This window comes from Mustela putorius, unplaced genomic scaffold, assembly GCF_011764305.1.
Source record: "Mustela putorius furo isolate JIRA1106 unplaced genomic scaffold, ASM1176430v1.1 tig00003988_pilon_pilon_pilon, whole genome shotgun sequence".
Classification (NCBI taxonomy): Eukaryota; Metazoa; Chordata; class Mammalia; order Carnivora; family Mustelidae; genus Mustela; species Mustela putorius.
In genome coordinates this window covers 16,133,000-16,148,752 of record NW_025422127.1, presented here as the reverse complement: position 1 = coordinate 16,148,752, position 15,753 = coordinate 16,133,000, and the positions used below count along the sequence as shown (strand labels likewise).

The window sequence follows — 15,753 nt, the reverse complement described above, 5'->3', positions numbered from 1 at the left end:
GTGGTGATAATGGACAGTCCTGCCATGTTGCTGACCTTAGGAGAAAAGCTCTCAGTTTTTCCCCATTGAGAATTATATTAGCTATGGGTTTTTCATAGATGGCTCTTATGATATTGAGGTATGTACCCTCTATCCCTACCCTGTGAAGAGTTTTGATCAAGAAAGGATGCTGTACTTTGTCAAATGCTTTTTCAGCATCTATTGAGAGTATCATATGGTTCTTGTTCTTTCTTTTATTAATGGGTTATATCACATCGATTGATTTGCAGATGTTGAACCAAACTTGTAGCCCAGGAATAAATCCCACTTGGTCATGGTGAATAATCCTTTTAATGTACTGTTGGATTCTATTGGTGGAATTTTTGCATCCATGTTCATCAGGGATATTGGTCTGTAATCCTCCTTTTTGATGGGGTCTTTGTCTGGTTTTGGGATCAAGGTAATGCTGGCCTCATAAAATGAGTTTATAAGTTTTCCTTCCATTTCTGTTTTTTGGAACAGTTTCAGAAGAATAGGTACTAATTCTTCTTTAAATGTTTGGGAAGCTTTCTGGCCCTGGGCTCTTGTTTTTTGGGAGATTTTTGATGACTGCTTCAATCTCTTTACTGGTTATGGGTCTGTTTCAGGTTTTCTATTTCTTCCTGGATCAATTTTGGTAGATTATACATCTCCAGGAATCCATTTCTTCCAGACTGTCAAATTTGCTCATGTATAATTGCTCATAATATGTTCTTACAATTATATTTCTTTGGTGTTGGTTGTAATCTCTCCTCTTTCATTCGTGATTGTATTAATTTTGTTCTTTCTCTTTTCCTTTTGGTAAGTCTGGCCAGAGGAGTATCAATCTTATTAATTCTTTCAAAGAACAAGCTCCTAGTTTTGTTGATTTGTTCTACTGTTCTTTGGGTTTCTATTTCATTGATTTCTGCTCTGATCTTTATTATTTCTCATCTTCTGCTGGATTTAGGCTTTATTTGCTGTTCTTTCTCCATCTCCTTTTGGTGTAGGGTTAGGTTGTGTATTTGAGACCTGTCTTATTTCTTGAGAAAGGCATGTTGTGCTATATACTTTCCTCTCAGGACTGCCTTTGGTGCATCCCAAAGATTTTGAACAGTTGTGCTTTCATTTTCATTTGTTTCCATGATTTTTTAAAGTTTTTCTTTAATTTCCTGATTGACCCAAAGATGGTCTTTAGTCTCTATATATTTGAGTTCTTTCCAACTTTCCTCTTGTGGTTGCATTCTAGTTTCAAAGTATTATGGTCTGAAAATATTCAGGGAATGATATCAATCTTTTGGTACCAGTTGAGACCTGATTTGTGACCCAGAATGTGATCTATTCTGGAGAATGCTCCATTGCATTAGAGAAGAATTTGTATTCTTTTGCTTTGGGATGGAATGTTCTGAATATATCTGTGATGTCCATCTGGTCCAGTGTGTCATTTAAAACCTTTATTTCCTTGTTGATCTTATGCTTAGACAATCTGTCCATTTCAGTGAGGGGCTGTTAAAGTCCCCTCTATTATTGTATTATTGTCAATGTTTTTCTTTGATTTTTTTTAATTAATTGGTTTATATAGTTGGCGCTCCCATGTTAGGGGCATAGATATTTAAAATTGTTAGATCTTCTTATTGGACAGACCCTTTAAGTATGATATAGTGTCCTTCCTCATCTCTTATTATAGTCTTTGGCTTAAAATCTAGTTGTCTGATATAAGGATTGTCATCCCAGCTTTCTTTTGATGTCCATTAGCATGGTAAATTCTTTTCCACCCCCTCACTTTAAATCTGGAGGTGTTTTTGGTTCTAAAATGAGTTTCTTGTAGACAGCATATCGATGGGTTTTGGTTTTTTATCCACTCTGATACCCTGTGTCTTTTGATTGGGGCATTTAGCCCATTTACATTCAGGGTAACTATTTAAAAATAAGAGTTTAGTGCCATTTTATTGCCTGTAAGGTGACTGTTACTGTATATTGTCTCTGTTCCTTTCTGGTCTATGTTACTTTTAGGCTCTCTCTTTGCTTAGAGGACCCCTTTCAATATTCCCTGTAGGGCTGGTTTGGTGTTTGCAAATACTTAATTTTTTGTTTGTCCTGGAAGCTTTTTATCTCTCCTTCTATTTTCAGTGAGGGCCAAGCTGGATATAGTATTCTTGGCTGCATATTTTTTCTCATTTAGTACTCTGAATATATAAGGCCAGTCTTTTCTGGCCCTCCAGGTCTCTGTGGATTGATCTGCTGCCAATCTAATATTTCTACCATTGTAGGTTACAGACCTCTTGTCCTGAGCTGCTTTCAGAATTTTCTGTTTATCTCTGAGACTTGTAAGTTTTACTATTAGATGATGGGGTGTGGACCTATGTTTGTTGATTTTGAGGGAAGTTCTCTTTGCCTTCCTAGATTTTGATGCCTGTTTTCTTCCCCAAATTAGGGAAGTTCTCTGCTATAATTTGCTGCAATATACCTTCTTCCCCTTTCTTTCTTTTTCTTCTGGGATCCCAATTATTCTAATATAGTTTCGGTTTATAGTATCACTTATCTCTCAAATTCTCCCCTCATGGCCCAGTAGTTGTTTATCTCTCTTTTTCTCAGCTTCTTTATTCTCGTCATTTGGTCTTTTATATCACTTATTCTCTCTTCTGGCCTCATTTATCCTAGCAGTAAGAGCCTCCATTTCTTATTGCACCACATTAATAGTTTTGTTTTGTTTTTTTTTAAAGTTCAACTTGGTTAGATTTTAGTTCATTTATTTCTCCAGAAAGGGATTCTCTGGTATCTTCTATGCTTTTTTTCAAGCTCAGCTAGCATCTTTATAATAGTCATTCTGAACACTAGTTCTGATGTCTAATTCTATCAGTACTGCCTCTTGTTTTTTTTTTCTTTGAGGTGAGTTTTTCCACCTTGTCATCTTGTCCAGAGAAGAATAGGTGAATGAGAGAAAAAATGCTGAAAGGGTAACCATAACCTCAGAAAAAATATCCACTAAACAAATCAGAAGAGACCCAAAACAGGGGTGGGGGGGAGGGGAAAAAAAAAAACAACATATGATTAGGCTGGTGAATAGAACAGAGCTACACACTTGATTTTGGTTGTATTTTCATCTGTTAGAAGAATATGCCTCCCAGATTTTTAAAGAAAGAAAAACTTATATATATATATACACAAAATATATACAAAAATAAGGATAAATACAATGAAGGGATGGAATATGACTGTGAAGATGAAAATTTAAAAAGATTTTTTAAAAGGAATTGGTAGGAATTTGGTTGAAAAAAGAAAGAATTTTTTTTTTCTTTTTAAAGTAGAGAATGTGACCAAGCTGGAGACTAGAACAAAACCATTCACTAGATTTAAGGTATATTTTGGTTTGTTAGAAGAAACTGTATCCCAAAATTTTGAAGAAAGAAAAACTTATATGTATATAAAAAATAAGGTTAAATACAAAGAAGGAATAGAATATGGCTATAAAAATGAAAATTAAAAAAAGATTTTTAAAAAGGTATTGAAAAGATAAGATTTGGTTAAAATAGGAGAGAAGAAAAATTAAGAAAAAATAGGAAAAAATAATGAAAATTTATTTTATTTTTAAAGATTTTATGTATTTATTTGACACAGAGAGAGAGAGGGAACACAAGCAGGGGGAGTAGGAGAGGGAGAAGCAGGCTCCCTGCTGAGCAGGGGGCCCAACGAGGGGCTCAATCCCAGGACCTCAGGATCATGATCCAAGCTGAAGTCAGCCACTTAACAACTGAGCCACCCAGGCACCCCATAATTAATGAAAATTTTAAAAATTTAACTGGAAGACTAAAGAGTCATGGGGAAAAAGCCATTTAGTCTATGTGCTACAAGCCTCTGGCTCTGCAGCTCCACGGTTCTCATTGATCAGTGAACTTGGTCTTGGCTGGACATTCTTGCTGATCTTCTGAGGGAGGGGCCTGTTGCAGTGATTCTCAAATGTCTTTGCCCGAGGCGAAATTACAACACCCTTGTCAGGGTCCAGGCTAAGTAATCTGCTTGGGTTCACTCTCGGGAGCTTTCCTTCCCTGAATGCTTTCCATACAGCTTTAGAGCACGAGAATGAAAATGGCGACCCCTAATCTCCAGCCCCAGAGGAATTGAGAGTTTCAGGGGTTCCGCTCTTCAGTGAGCCCTCAGAGAAAAGCAGTCAATCTTGCCTGTCTCCCTGATCTCCGGCCACACCTTCAGCTCACCCAGTCGGTGACCAAGCATTTCTGTCTCTGGTGCACAGCCCCATTTGGAGTCTCCAAACCCAGTTGATTCCTGCCATGCACTCCCACACTGCTCCTGCTGGTGGAGGAAGGTGAGTCTCCCCAGATCTGCTGCTCGTCGGGTCCCTGCCCAAAGAGCTGTGTGGCCCGACTGTGCCTCTGATCATGGTTTAAGGTAACCCCGAGCTGAGAACCCTCTGCTCAGCTCTATCTCTGCCCTGGGCTTCCCCACTCTGATACCTCATAGCTCTGCCATACTCAGGCACCCCTGGTCTTTCTGTGACCCTGTGGATCCTGAGGCCACACTGTCCCCATGAGGGCTCCACCCCCCACTTAGCCTCTGGATCAACATCCCTGAGTGGAGCAGACTTCCAAAAGTTCCGATTTTGTGCTCTGTAGCTCTACCGCTTGCCAGGAACTGGCCCCTCCCCCAGCAGTCTCTCTTTCCTTACATCGCCTGGGATTCACTTCTGCGCACATCCTACCTTCCAGAAAGTGGCCGCTTTTATGTTCATTGAATTGCTGCTATCTTTCTCTTTGATTTCCTATTAAGTTTGTAGGTGTTCAGAATGGTTTGTTAACTATCTATCTGAATTCCTGGGACCAGATGAAACTTAGGTCTCCTACTCCTCCACCATCTTGCTCCTCGCCTACTCCTTTGCCTATTTTTGAATTGGACAGCTTGCTTTTGTGGTTCTTGAGCTGTAGTTCTTTATGTTTGATGGATATTAACCTCTTATCAGATAAATAGTTTGCAAATATTTTCTCCCATTCTATGGGTCTCTTTCCACTTTATTGATTTGATACACCAAAGTCATTGCCTGAGTTTTTGGTGTCATGGTAGTTGTTTAAATTACCATTTGCTTCTAAACATTTTTTAGTTTCCCTGTGATTTCTTTGATCTTTTAGTTGTTTAAAAGTGTGTTTTAAAATTTCCAAATATATCCAATTATATTTATCTTTTCATTATAAATTTCTAATTCAGTTTATTTGCAGTCAGAGAACCTGGCATGTGTGGTACTGATTATGTGAAATTAGTTGAGATGCGTCAAGTATGTCATCAAGTTTTATAAATATTCCATGTGTGCTTGAAAAGAATTTGTGTGCTCCAATTGTTGGATGAAAAATTCTGTGTATGTTGTTAGATCAAGTTTGTTAATTGTATTGTTTAAATTTCCTGTATATTTGCTGATTTCTCTATCTGTGCTGATTGACCTGCACTAGCCCCATGGCACTTTCTGTTGTAAGTATGTTTTGTCTGATACCCACAGAGTGATACTAGTTTTTGGTTAGTATTTGAGTGATGTATATTTATTGCCTTCTTTTACTTCCATCCTTCCACATTGTTTTGTTTTAGACCTATCCCTTGAAAATAGTGCATAGCTTTTCAGTTTTTATCCAAACTGACAATCTCTTTTACTGGCTGGCAAGTTAAACACATTTACATTTATTGTATTGATATAGTTAAACATGCCATTGTATGATTTCTAAAATTTTTACTTGTTCTTCTATTTCTGTTTCTTTACCCTTGTTTGTCTTTTTCAGTGATTAAATGTTTGATAAATAACCCCTTTCCTCATTACTTCTCTATTTTTCTACCAGTTTGGAAATATTCCTTCTGGTTTTATTTTTAGTAATTACCCCTGCAATTTCATCAGGCATACTAACACAAGATGTTAAAATTAAATAATATCTCTACTCTCCTTCCAGTCACAAAAGGGCTTTGGGACTCTTGCGCTTACCTCTCCTATCACCTTGATTTCCATTCCATTGTCATCAAACATTTCCCTTTTTTTATTCCCACAAGTTAGATACTATTACTGTTACTTGAGACAAATATTGCCTATTTTGAATTAACCTTTGTTTACTATTTTATTTGCCCACCTTCATGCATCTCAAGCTGTCTTTCCAAGATCCTTTTCCCACTTGAAGTAAATCCTCCAAATGTTCCCTTCCAGTAGGTCTCTGGGTGGTAAACTGCTCCAGCTTTGTTAATCTGCAAACGTTTTGTTTTATCCTCATTTTATTGTTTTGTTTGGCTTTTAAAGTCCTCATTTTAAAAAATTTTTATGAGTTATACCAATCATTTCCTGTTGTTATCTTATTTAAAAAGAAAAAGGCAAAGTCTTTTTTTTTTTTTTTGAGATGAGTGACTAAGCCTGCATTTAATGACACCCCCCTGAGAAATGGTTTGCAATAAATAACAGCACAGAGGAACTAGAAACTCCCAAACAGATGTCAGCAAACAACACTGTTGCTCTCCATCAACACTGATGTATTCTTTAATGATTGTTTTTGCTGGGAATGCATTTCTAAATTAGCAACTATTTTCTCTCAACACCTTAAAACTGTGTTTCCATTGTCTTCTGACTTCCAGTGATGTTGCAAAGATCTGCTATCAGTTTAACTGCTGTTCCTTTGTAAGTATTCTAGCCTTTCTGGCTGTTTTCAAGGTATTTATTTATTTATTTATTTATTTGCCTTCGGAGTTGTGCAGTTTCACTACTGTGTGTCCACATGCGGATATCTTATTTATCCTGCCTGGGATATACTGTGCTTACTAGGTCTATGGATTGGGACTGTTTGTCAGTCCTAGAATATGCTGACACCAGCTTTGTGGCCATTGTCCTTCCTTGTGCTCTCCTTTTTCTCTTTCTACAACACCAGCCAGACACATATTAGCCTTTCTGACTCTAGCCTCTGGATGAATGCTTCAAATGCATGCATTTTCTTTTTATCTATGAATAATCCATTATGTATTTTTTCAACTTAATTTTTTTTTTCATTTCTGAATGTTCCATATTCTGAAGGCTGTCTCTTTGTTCCTAACCACTTCTTGTTACATATTCTTCCTGGTGATTTCTCTGACACAGCTATCCTATACCTTGTATTTTTGATTCAAACACATGTAATCCCTGAAAGGCTACATCTGATGGTTCTTACTTCTGCTGCCTCTCACTCACACTGCTTGTTTCTCATGTATTTAATAATCTTTGCTTGTGAGTCCATGCCACTTCAAGAGACAAGCTTCCCCTCCAGAGGACCATTTCTATCTCTTCTTGGAGTTGAAGATACCCCTAACAAGACCACTAAAATACTCTTCTAACGTTTGGGTTCAGAGCCAAAAACTTCAGACTCAATTCCCCTCCTCATTATTGTTCTAAGGATCAGATTGCCCACAATCATGCTGCTGTGGAATGTGGCCTCTGCAAGACCCCACATCTCCAGCTGCCTACAGGTCTGCATCACAGTCATTGTTACTCAAGCTCCCACCATGCTCTGGTCCCATTTCTTCCTTCGAGGTCTCCTGGCGGCCTTGGCCTCTGTCCCTCATTCTTAGAACTCTGCTTTCATTTGTCTGATTTGGGGGTCATGATCCCTGAAAACATCTCCTGCCTTTGAGAGACCAGCAATGCCTCAACGAGTACATCTCATCTGAAGTCTAACTACTGTGCAACAGGACAATCTCTGGGGGCTCCCAGCCAGACACTCATGATACTGCTACTACTTTTTTTTTTTTTTTAGCCCATACATAACCTACTACAATTTCACCATTTATTTTTCATCTCCTTATCTTGAACCCTCTATTCACAAGTGTTAAAGTCTTTCAAACAGAGATTATGTTGTGGATCATGTCAGTAATATCTGTGCTTTGTGTGCCTTTATCCAAGTTTCTGAAAAGATAAATAAGACAAAAATCTATCCTGGCACTCTGCTAGTGCTCAAGGCAAGACCTTTCATACACATTCATTCATTTTTCATTCCTGTAATAAACATGTATTGAGCATCAACTCTGCTAGGTGCTGTGTCAGACACTGTGCTAGGTAATGGGAATCCCTGACCTCAAGGAGCTTACTGTTTATAACCAAATCACTTCTCCCTTTGAACTTAATTAAGCTGAGTAGGTGGGCTAGAGATCAGAGCACCTGCAAGAATTGCACTCTGTCCATGCTTTGCTGATGGTAGTGGATGCTAAAGTCATACCTCCTTCAAGCTTCCCCTTCTACAATTTGATGTGAGGTTCAGTCACAGGAGACTCAGGCATCACATTTAGTTGTCCTTCCTGGAACAGTAACCCCAACTCTGGGTCTGGGCAGTGTAGGTGGTAGGTGTCCCTCCATAAGCTGGCCTTCCTCCTTGACTGCTGCCTCAATTTACAGGGTGTAACCTAGTGGTCCCACACCCTGCTGCCCAGGCCCGCTGCCAGTCCTGCCTTGGGGATGGTCAAACTGGACAACATCACCCAATCATTTCTCTGAAGCAGCTTTATTGAGCTGGTACAAAAACCAGGCTTTATTTCCACAGGTATCAAATGGACACCTGATGAGAATGGAGTCATTACCTTCGACTGCAGAAATCGTGGCTGGTAAGAGCTCCAGGGGAGAGGTCTCTTATGATGGCATCTCTCTTACAACCCTTGTGTTCCGCCTAGTTCTCATCTGGTCCCTGCCTGGCCCTTACCACTAGCCAAGGGCCTCAGGATATAGAACCTAAATCCAACACAAGAGCAGGAAGACTTGCCAGCTGCATTCCTCCTTGTCTCTGCAGCTGCCTTTGCTCCAGGACTCTTCACATTTGTCTTTCCTACCCCAAACCTCCACACAGGACATTGAGCTGTCTCTAACTGAACTCAACCCTCTGCCAGACTTGCCTCTCCCTCCACACTCCTCCTCTGATAAGTTTGTAGCAGAATCTGAGACTGCAATCCAGCTGCCCCCCCCCCTTGCTGCCTGCCCCTCTAGGACACCGGCTGGTCCAAAACAAAGAGGATAAGGGTTACCACCAGGACTTAACCTTTCTCCCACCTGACAGGCCCTTTAGATGTGCACATTCCCAGCTGTGCAGTTCTAAATGGCTTTAGAACTACGCTGAGTGGGTATGGGGCCTGATAAAACCTGGCATTGATGGATCACAAACCTGAAATGTGGGCACACTTGAGCCAGACTCTAAATAGAAATAATTAGAGACTCAATCGGGTGGCTGCCCTGGCTTTAGTTTTCCCATCATTGGACTGTGCTTGTTTTCTGCTAAAGGTACATACAAGCTGCCACTTCTCCCAAGGACATAGTGATTGTGGTGGATACGAGCGGCAGCATGAAGGGGCTGCGCATGACTATTGCCAAGCACACCATCTCTACCATCCTGGACACACTGGGGGAGAATGACTTTGTTAACATCATCGCGGTAAATGTGCCTTCCTGCTCTGGAATAGCTCCCCTAGGAAAAAACCTTTCCTCTGCCTGCACTAGAATGACCTATATCTACAATCACTTGCTGCTTCATATTGTATGATGATTCTTTCCTCTGAAGCTGGGTATTCTAAGCTAAGGTCAGACCAAGGATGGCCTTCAAGAGGTCCACAGAGTTTCTGAAATTATGTGTAAAACATGCACATCCATTTTTTTCTAATTCTGTAGATTCCACCAATTTCTCAGATGAATCTGAGAATAATAATTAAGAGACACTGGCCCTGAGCAAATATCTAACTTACTCTAACCCATGTGCCCTTGATTGGTACCCATCTCTGGAACAGCCTCTCTGTTATGCTTTGGATGAGTGAGCCTTGGGCTCTGGATTTTTACATTTCCAGACCTTCCACTTCTTTCATCCCACCCAAATCCAGATGTTTCAGGAGAAGGGGAGCATAGGTTTTGGGGGCCTGGAAAGGGACCAGCAAACCCTCCTCCTGCTTTCACCACAACTCTTCCTGAGGATAACTCTTTCTGCTCTAGAAAAGTAATGAAAGAAAGGGAAAAAGCAGAAAGAAGTGGGAACATAAGAGTCAGGAATGCAATGAAAGAGCAGGCCAGTTCAGTCCTCTAAGGAGGCAGAGTTGACTGCCACCTTGGAAGCATCATTTTGAAGGTCACCTGATCTAAAACTCTCCCACCAACTTGCCACATTGCTGAAAATGCTTGTCCTCTGTGACATCTATGTATCTAGTAAAGGAATACCAAGGCAAAATGATCTAATTTCAAAATGTTCATCCCAGGGTGTGAGAAGGGCCCCCCTCATCCCTGAACTGCTCCCCTGCTCCCCTGAGGCCTGCATCATTTCCTGGACTCCACCCTCCCAATCTCCACCACCTTTCCATCCCTGGTCATGACCTGCAGCAGGGCCAGGAAAGCCACAGGATCAGGTCCAACCCCCTCAGGCAGAGTGCGAGTGTGCTCCTGCTCCTACCACATGGCCTGCCCCACCTCCTTTCCAACCCTTCTCCTGCCATCTGGGGATGTGAGGTAGAGGAAGCTTTGCTCCCAGTGTTCCCCCAGAACACCCCAACATTTGTCCTTGAACTTGCATGCACTCCTACGACCATGTCACCACCATCCCCCTTTCTCTCCCTCTCTTATTTATTTTTTTAAGATTTTATTTATTTATTTATTTATTTATTTGAGAGAGAGAGAGAGAGAGAGAAGCAGACTCCCTGCTGAGGGAACCTGATGTGGGCTTGGACCCTGAGACCATGACTGGAGCTGAAATCAAGAGTTGGCTGCTCAACAAACTGAGCCACCCAGGCGCCCCTCCTTCTCTTATTTAAACAGAAATAGATTAAAGACATCTTGAATATTTGAATTTTAACTATGAGGATGTGGAGTGAGTAAGAAAAAGAGGGCAGCAATAATTCATCTTTTTCCCTTCCTGTTTCCTGTTGAAAGTTAGAAGACCTTCATCATAAGTATAAAGAAAAGGGTGAAAGAACACAGTTCCTAATCCCCAGACCCAGGCCCAGGGGAGGGGTCGGCACATGGAAGGCTCTGGGATTCTCATGGAAGGCACTTTGTGTAGTCTTAGGGTGAAGACCCAAGGGTTTCTTTCAGTACCTTCAGGTTCTCTGTGTGTTCTAGGAGATGGACATCACTCAGCCAGCTACCGAGAAAATGGCCCAAGACCAGTTTTTGAGGGAGAACTTTTGGAGTTAAGACCCCACTGTTCTCTGTACTGCCTTCTCTCTGCTCAGAAGAACTGCCAGAAGCATAGGGTAACCCGAGATAATATTACACAGGTGCCTACGTAACCTGTGAGCTGCCTGAGTTTTTTCACTAGGCCCTGACCTTCCAAATGGACCCAAACTGTTCTCCTGTCCCCTCTGTCCTTTGCACTTGCAGTACAGTGACTACATCCATTACATCGAGCCTTGTTTTAAAGGGATCCTCGTCCAGGCAGATCGAGACAATCGTGAGGTGAGTGTCCCCCATCAGGTGAGTGCCTGAGGCTTCCAAATCCCTGCTCTGATTAGGATGGTGGAAAGCGACATGTACAGACTGCCTGATGGTCCCCTTATTTCCATGGCACTTGAAAAGAGGGCAAAGAAGTTACCCATGTAAATACACCCAAGAAATTGCTTCATAAATATGCTGCCTGCCTATCGGAGCAAATTGTGAGCCAAGAGAGACCTCCCACCCAAGGGAAATCTCACTTATTCAGGTCGGCTTTTTCTCTCTGTGGGTTATCCAAGACTCAGTTCTCCTCTTTGCCTCTTCTGTGGGACTTTCCACTATATCAGTCATAAGGAGATTCCCCAAAAGGAAGAGAAGTTCAAACCCATCAGATTGAGGCAACTTTTTTCAAAGGAAAAGCTTTCACGTGACAGATCCTTCTTCCTGTGGCTGGAGAATTTGAGTTTGATTGCTTCTTGAATCCCAGCCTCGGGTGGGACCCTGGAGCCCCTGGTGGCCTCCGTGGTTTCTCCTGTGAAATGTTCATTATTGGGTTACATTGGGCTGGGTGCTGAAGGTGCTGGGGACCTGGGAACCTGGGCAGTGGCTCCCAGCAGTTCTTCCTGGACTGTCTTCCTGCTCTGGATGGGCTCACACTTGGAATTTCCTTCCAGTAGCAGGAATGTGTTTGTACCCAGCCATTTACACTCCTTCAGTTTATCTTGGGGGCATTTGAGAAACATCTGTGGTAGGGGTCCAGCTATGAAATTAGCTGGATCATGAAGAGATGGATTCTGCAATCATGTTTTGGGGAAACAGGTCTAAACAGCCTTTGAAATTAAGACCAAAGATGAAGGTTTCCTGGCTGTCGATCCACTGATTCTCCTCTAATTTCTTACCCATGACAGCATTTCAAACAGCTGGTAGATGAGCTGATGGTTAAGGGTGTGGGGGTCGTGAACCAAGCCTTGATTGAAGCCTTCCAGATCCTAAAGAAGGTACCTACACATGGTGAAGCTGGGGGAGAGTGAAGGGTTGGGAGACAAGGTGGAGGTGTGGGGAGGGCAGGAGATGGTCTGCAGTCCCAGTGCCTGTCCTTTCCCTACACAGTTCCAAGAGGCCCGGCAAGGAAGCCTCTGCAACCAGGCCATCATGCTGATCACTGATGGGGCTGTGGAGGACTATGAGCCAGTGTTTGAGAAGTACAACTGGCCGGACCGCAAGGTTACTCTTCTGGTGGAAGTCAGGGGGAGCAGAGGAAGGGGCCAAGGGGAATGTTCTCGTACTGCCTGCATGGGATAACAATTGGTACAAAAACAAACAAACAAACTGTGCCTGCCCTGAGTTCAAATGTTCTGACCCATTAGACCCGTTATCTTATTCAAATAGTATGTCTCGGACTGGTGTTCCAAAATTACACTGACCCTAGGCACAGAGGCCTCTTGCAAGAAAGAGTACAGGCTGAGAGATCAGGTGTGGCATTGAGAAGAACACTGCCAGGCTGTGACCCTCCGCTCAGGATCTGGCCCATGTCACCACGGCCCTGGCAAGTCCTGTCACTGCCTGGGCCTCAGGATCCTTTCTGGTCAATAGGATGAAAGTGGAGAGTCCCAAGTCAGGAAAGTACTTGACCTGATGTCCAAGGCTCACATAAATAATATTAGCACTACTTATAGCCAGGATCATAGCTGCTGAGTCCATCTGTGTCTTGCGGACTAGGTTCGAGTTTTCACTTATCTTATTGGAAGAGAAGTGACTTTCGCTGACCGCTTGAAGTGGATCGCGTGCAACAACAAAGGTGGGTGGTGTGTGAGCAGAGCTCCTTGCTGCCTGCGTCCAGTCGTTGAAGGTACTGAGCCATGGCTCTGACATGGGGCCTTGCAGAGGAGCAGTGGTGTGCCGAGATGACAGTATTCGCCCCTCCTTCTTACTTGGGAAAAGCTAGACAAAATGTAGATTGCTCCCGTGAAACCCTGAGTAAATGCATGATTACCCCTGCGGGAACTCTAGGTCATAAAGTCACTTGGAATGAAACTGAGAGTTTATGTATCCAGTGTTTGCAGAAGCAAAAATTCTCTCTTCAAATAAAGTCTATATGAACCACAATACAGACAGTGAGACAGAACTTACACGGTTTCAGTGTAAGTTCTCTCTTTTGTCTAGGCTCCGCTCCTCTTGTTGCAAAATTAAGCCCCTTTACTGTGGTTCTGCTTCCAGACAAAAAGCAGAAGATCATCATTTTCTTTAGAATAATGTTTTGGATCTGATCATCATTTGTCTCTGGCCAGAACCCAAAGCCTGGGCTTCATGATGCCAAATTGGGCCCTCGATTCAACCAGCTTATGGAGTATGTACTGTGGTGCCTGGCAAAGTGGTCAGGATGGATTCAGTCTTGTTCTTGCTACTGTCCAGCAGAGGACACATACAAGTGAATCATTAGTGATGATGTAATCTGAAATGTGCTATAAGGGCAGAGGGGCACACACGATACTGGGGTTGGGAGAGTGACTTGATGGGAATTTGGAGGCAGCAGGGAGGGCTTCCTAAAGAAGAGGTGTCTATGCTGAGACATAAAGGATAGTAAGAATCATCCAGACATAGAGAGCATGGAAGAGTGTTCCAGACAGAGGGTCTAAGACAAGAGGCATCTGGGAATGGAACGCAGTTTCACTTTCTAGAGGGTGGGATGAATGTTTTGTGGGAAGTGATAAGCAATGAGACCAGAGAGGTAAACATGTACTAAGTCATTCATAGCTATTTGCTCTTTTAAGCCATTTTGTAAGCCATTTGCTCTTTTAAGTATCACCTTGGCTACCACACAGAGGCTATAGCATCCCTCCCTGTAACTGGGAAGGCAGTGGTCAGAGAAAGGGGGTAGGGGGCACTGAGTTACTGCCTTGGACTGTACTCCCTGAAAATGGACCCAAAACAGAGCTGCATTCAGGAGAAGGTGCTCTTGGGAAATGACCCTGTAAGGAAATAAAGAGGGCATCAATGTGAGAGGGAAGCCAACCCACACAGTTCTTGCTGCTGAGGCCCCTCTGCTCTTCTGGCCTTTCTGGATTGGGAATGCCCCCCGGAGCTCTCCCAGGTTGAGACAGAACCAGGGCCTCCAGCTCTCCCCAGGAAAAGCATAGCCTTGGGAGAGAATAGTCCCTGTGACCCAGGGAAGCTCCTAGTGCAGATCCCACTTGTAAGCCAAGAGCAGCTGGGGAACAGTGTATGGGCCCCAGAGACCGATTTCAAGTGGTGCCCCCAGCTTCCCACAACCACACTACCCTCTCCTCTGCAGGCTACTACACGCAGATCTCCACTCTGGCAGATGCACAGGAGAATGTGATGGAGTACCTGCACGTGCTCAGCCGCCCCATGGTCATCAACCATGACCATGACATCATCTGGACAGAAGCCTACATGGACAGCAAGGTGGGAGCCTGACCCTGTTCCTGAGTTAGGGGCCCAGGAGTAAGAGGAACTTCCTGGGTCAGGAGAGTGGTGAACAGAATACCTCCTCAGGAGATGGGTGAAGGGGTGGACAGGCTCAGCCTGCTAGAAGACCCTTGCCTGGATGCTGTCCCCAGAGACCCGGAAAGCTGGTGAGCAGACCTGTTCAAGCCTGCCCTCCCTGGACAGAGCCCTTCTGCTTCAGACTTGTTCCTTCCCTCTTCCCTTGTTGGTTAGTGATCTATGCATGGTGTAATGAATACAGACAATATTGTATTATAATTACATAATATAAAAGACATCACTACAATGGCAATCATATGACAGCATAAATGTATCAAAGCAACACTTAAGTAATACCTCGAGTTAACACGAGGTTATGTGTCAAATATATCCAATTTTTTGGAAAGATTTTATTTATTTATTTGATAGACAGAGTTCACAAGTAGGCAGAGAGGCAGGCAGGGAGAGAGAAGGGATAGCAGGCTCCCTATTGAGCAAAGAGCCCAATGTGGGGCTCAATCCCAGGACCCTGGGATCATGAACTGAGCTGAAGGCAGAGGCTTTAAACCACTGAGCCACCCAGGTATCCCGAATATATCCAATTTTTAAAAGTTCTTCATTCTCCAGGTAAGAATACTATAGAACTCTAGGGGCTCAGCACAGCATTGGGTCGATCCTGATGACGAGGCACATATCAAACACACCTGCACACAGCACCTGTGAGGGCCTGTCTTCATAACAAAGTGGGATGCTTGCAGCTTCCAAGGAGGCTGAAGGAGCCCACACAGTAAGATGAGGCAGTTGGGAAGGGGGGCCATCTCAGAGGTGGGGAATGACGTGGCTCTGACTTTCTCAGTGAGGAAGAGGTTGTGGGTCTGTCTCATGGTCGTTAGGAGTGACTCTACAATCAGCTACAA

The 15,753-nt window shown here is 43.0% G+C and overlaps 1 protein-coding gene across 1 annotated transcript in view; it reads left to right on the top strand.

The window, feature by feature from the left end:
- The window catches only part of CACNA2D4 (calcium voltage-gated channel auxiliary subunit alpha2delta 4), a 112,898-nt gene that overhangs the window by 21,421 nt on the left and 75,724 nt on the right, over positions 1-15,753 (top strand). The window contains exons 7-13 of the mRNA XM_004773738.3: positions 8,535-8,595; positions 9,263-9,413; positions 11,339-11,413; positions 12,298-12,387; positions 12,500-12,613; positions 13,109-13,187; positions 14,682-14,815. Of these exons, the coding sequence (XP_004773795.1) occupies positions 8,535-8,595; positions 9,263-9,413; positions 11,339-11,413; positions 12,298-12,387; positions 12,500-12,613; positions 13,109-13,187; positions 14,682-14,815 (704 nt within the window). The remainder of the gene's footprint in view (positions 1-8,534; positions 8,596-9,262; positions 9,414-11,338; positions 11,414-12,297; positions 12,388-12,499; positions 12,614-13,108; positions 13,188-14,681; positions 14,816-15,753) is intronic.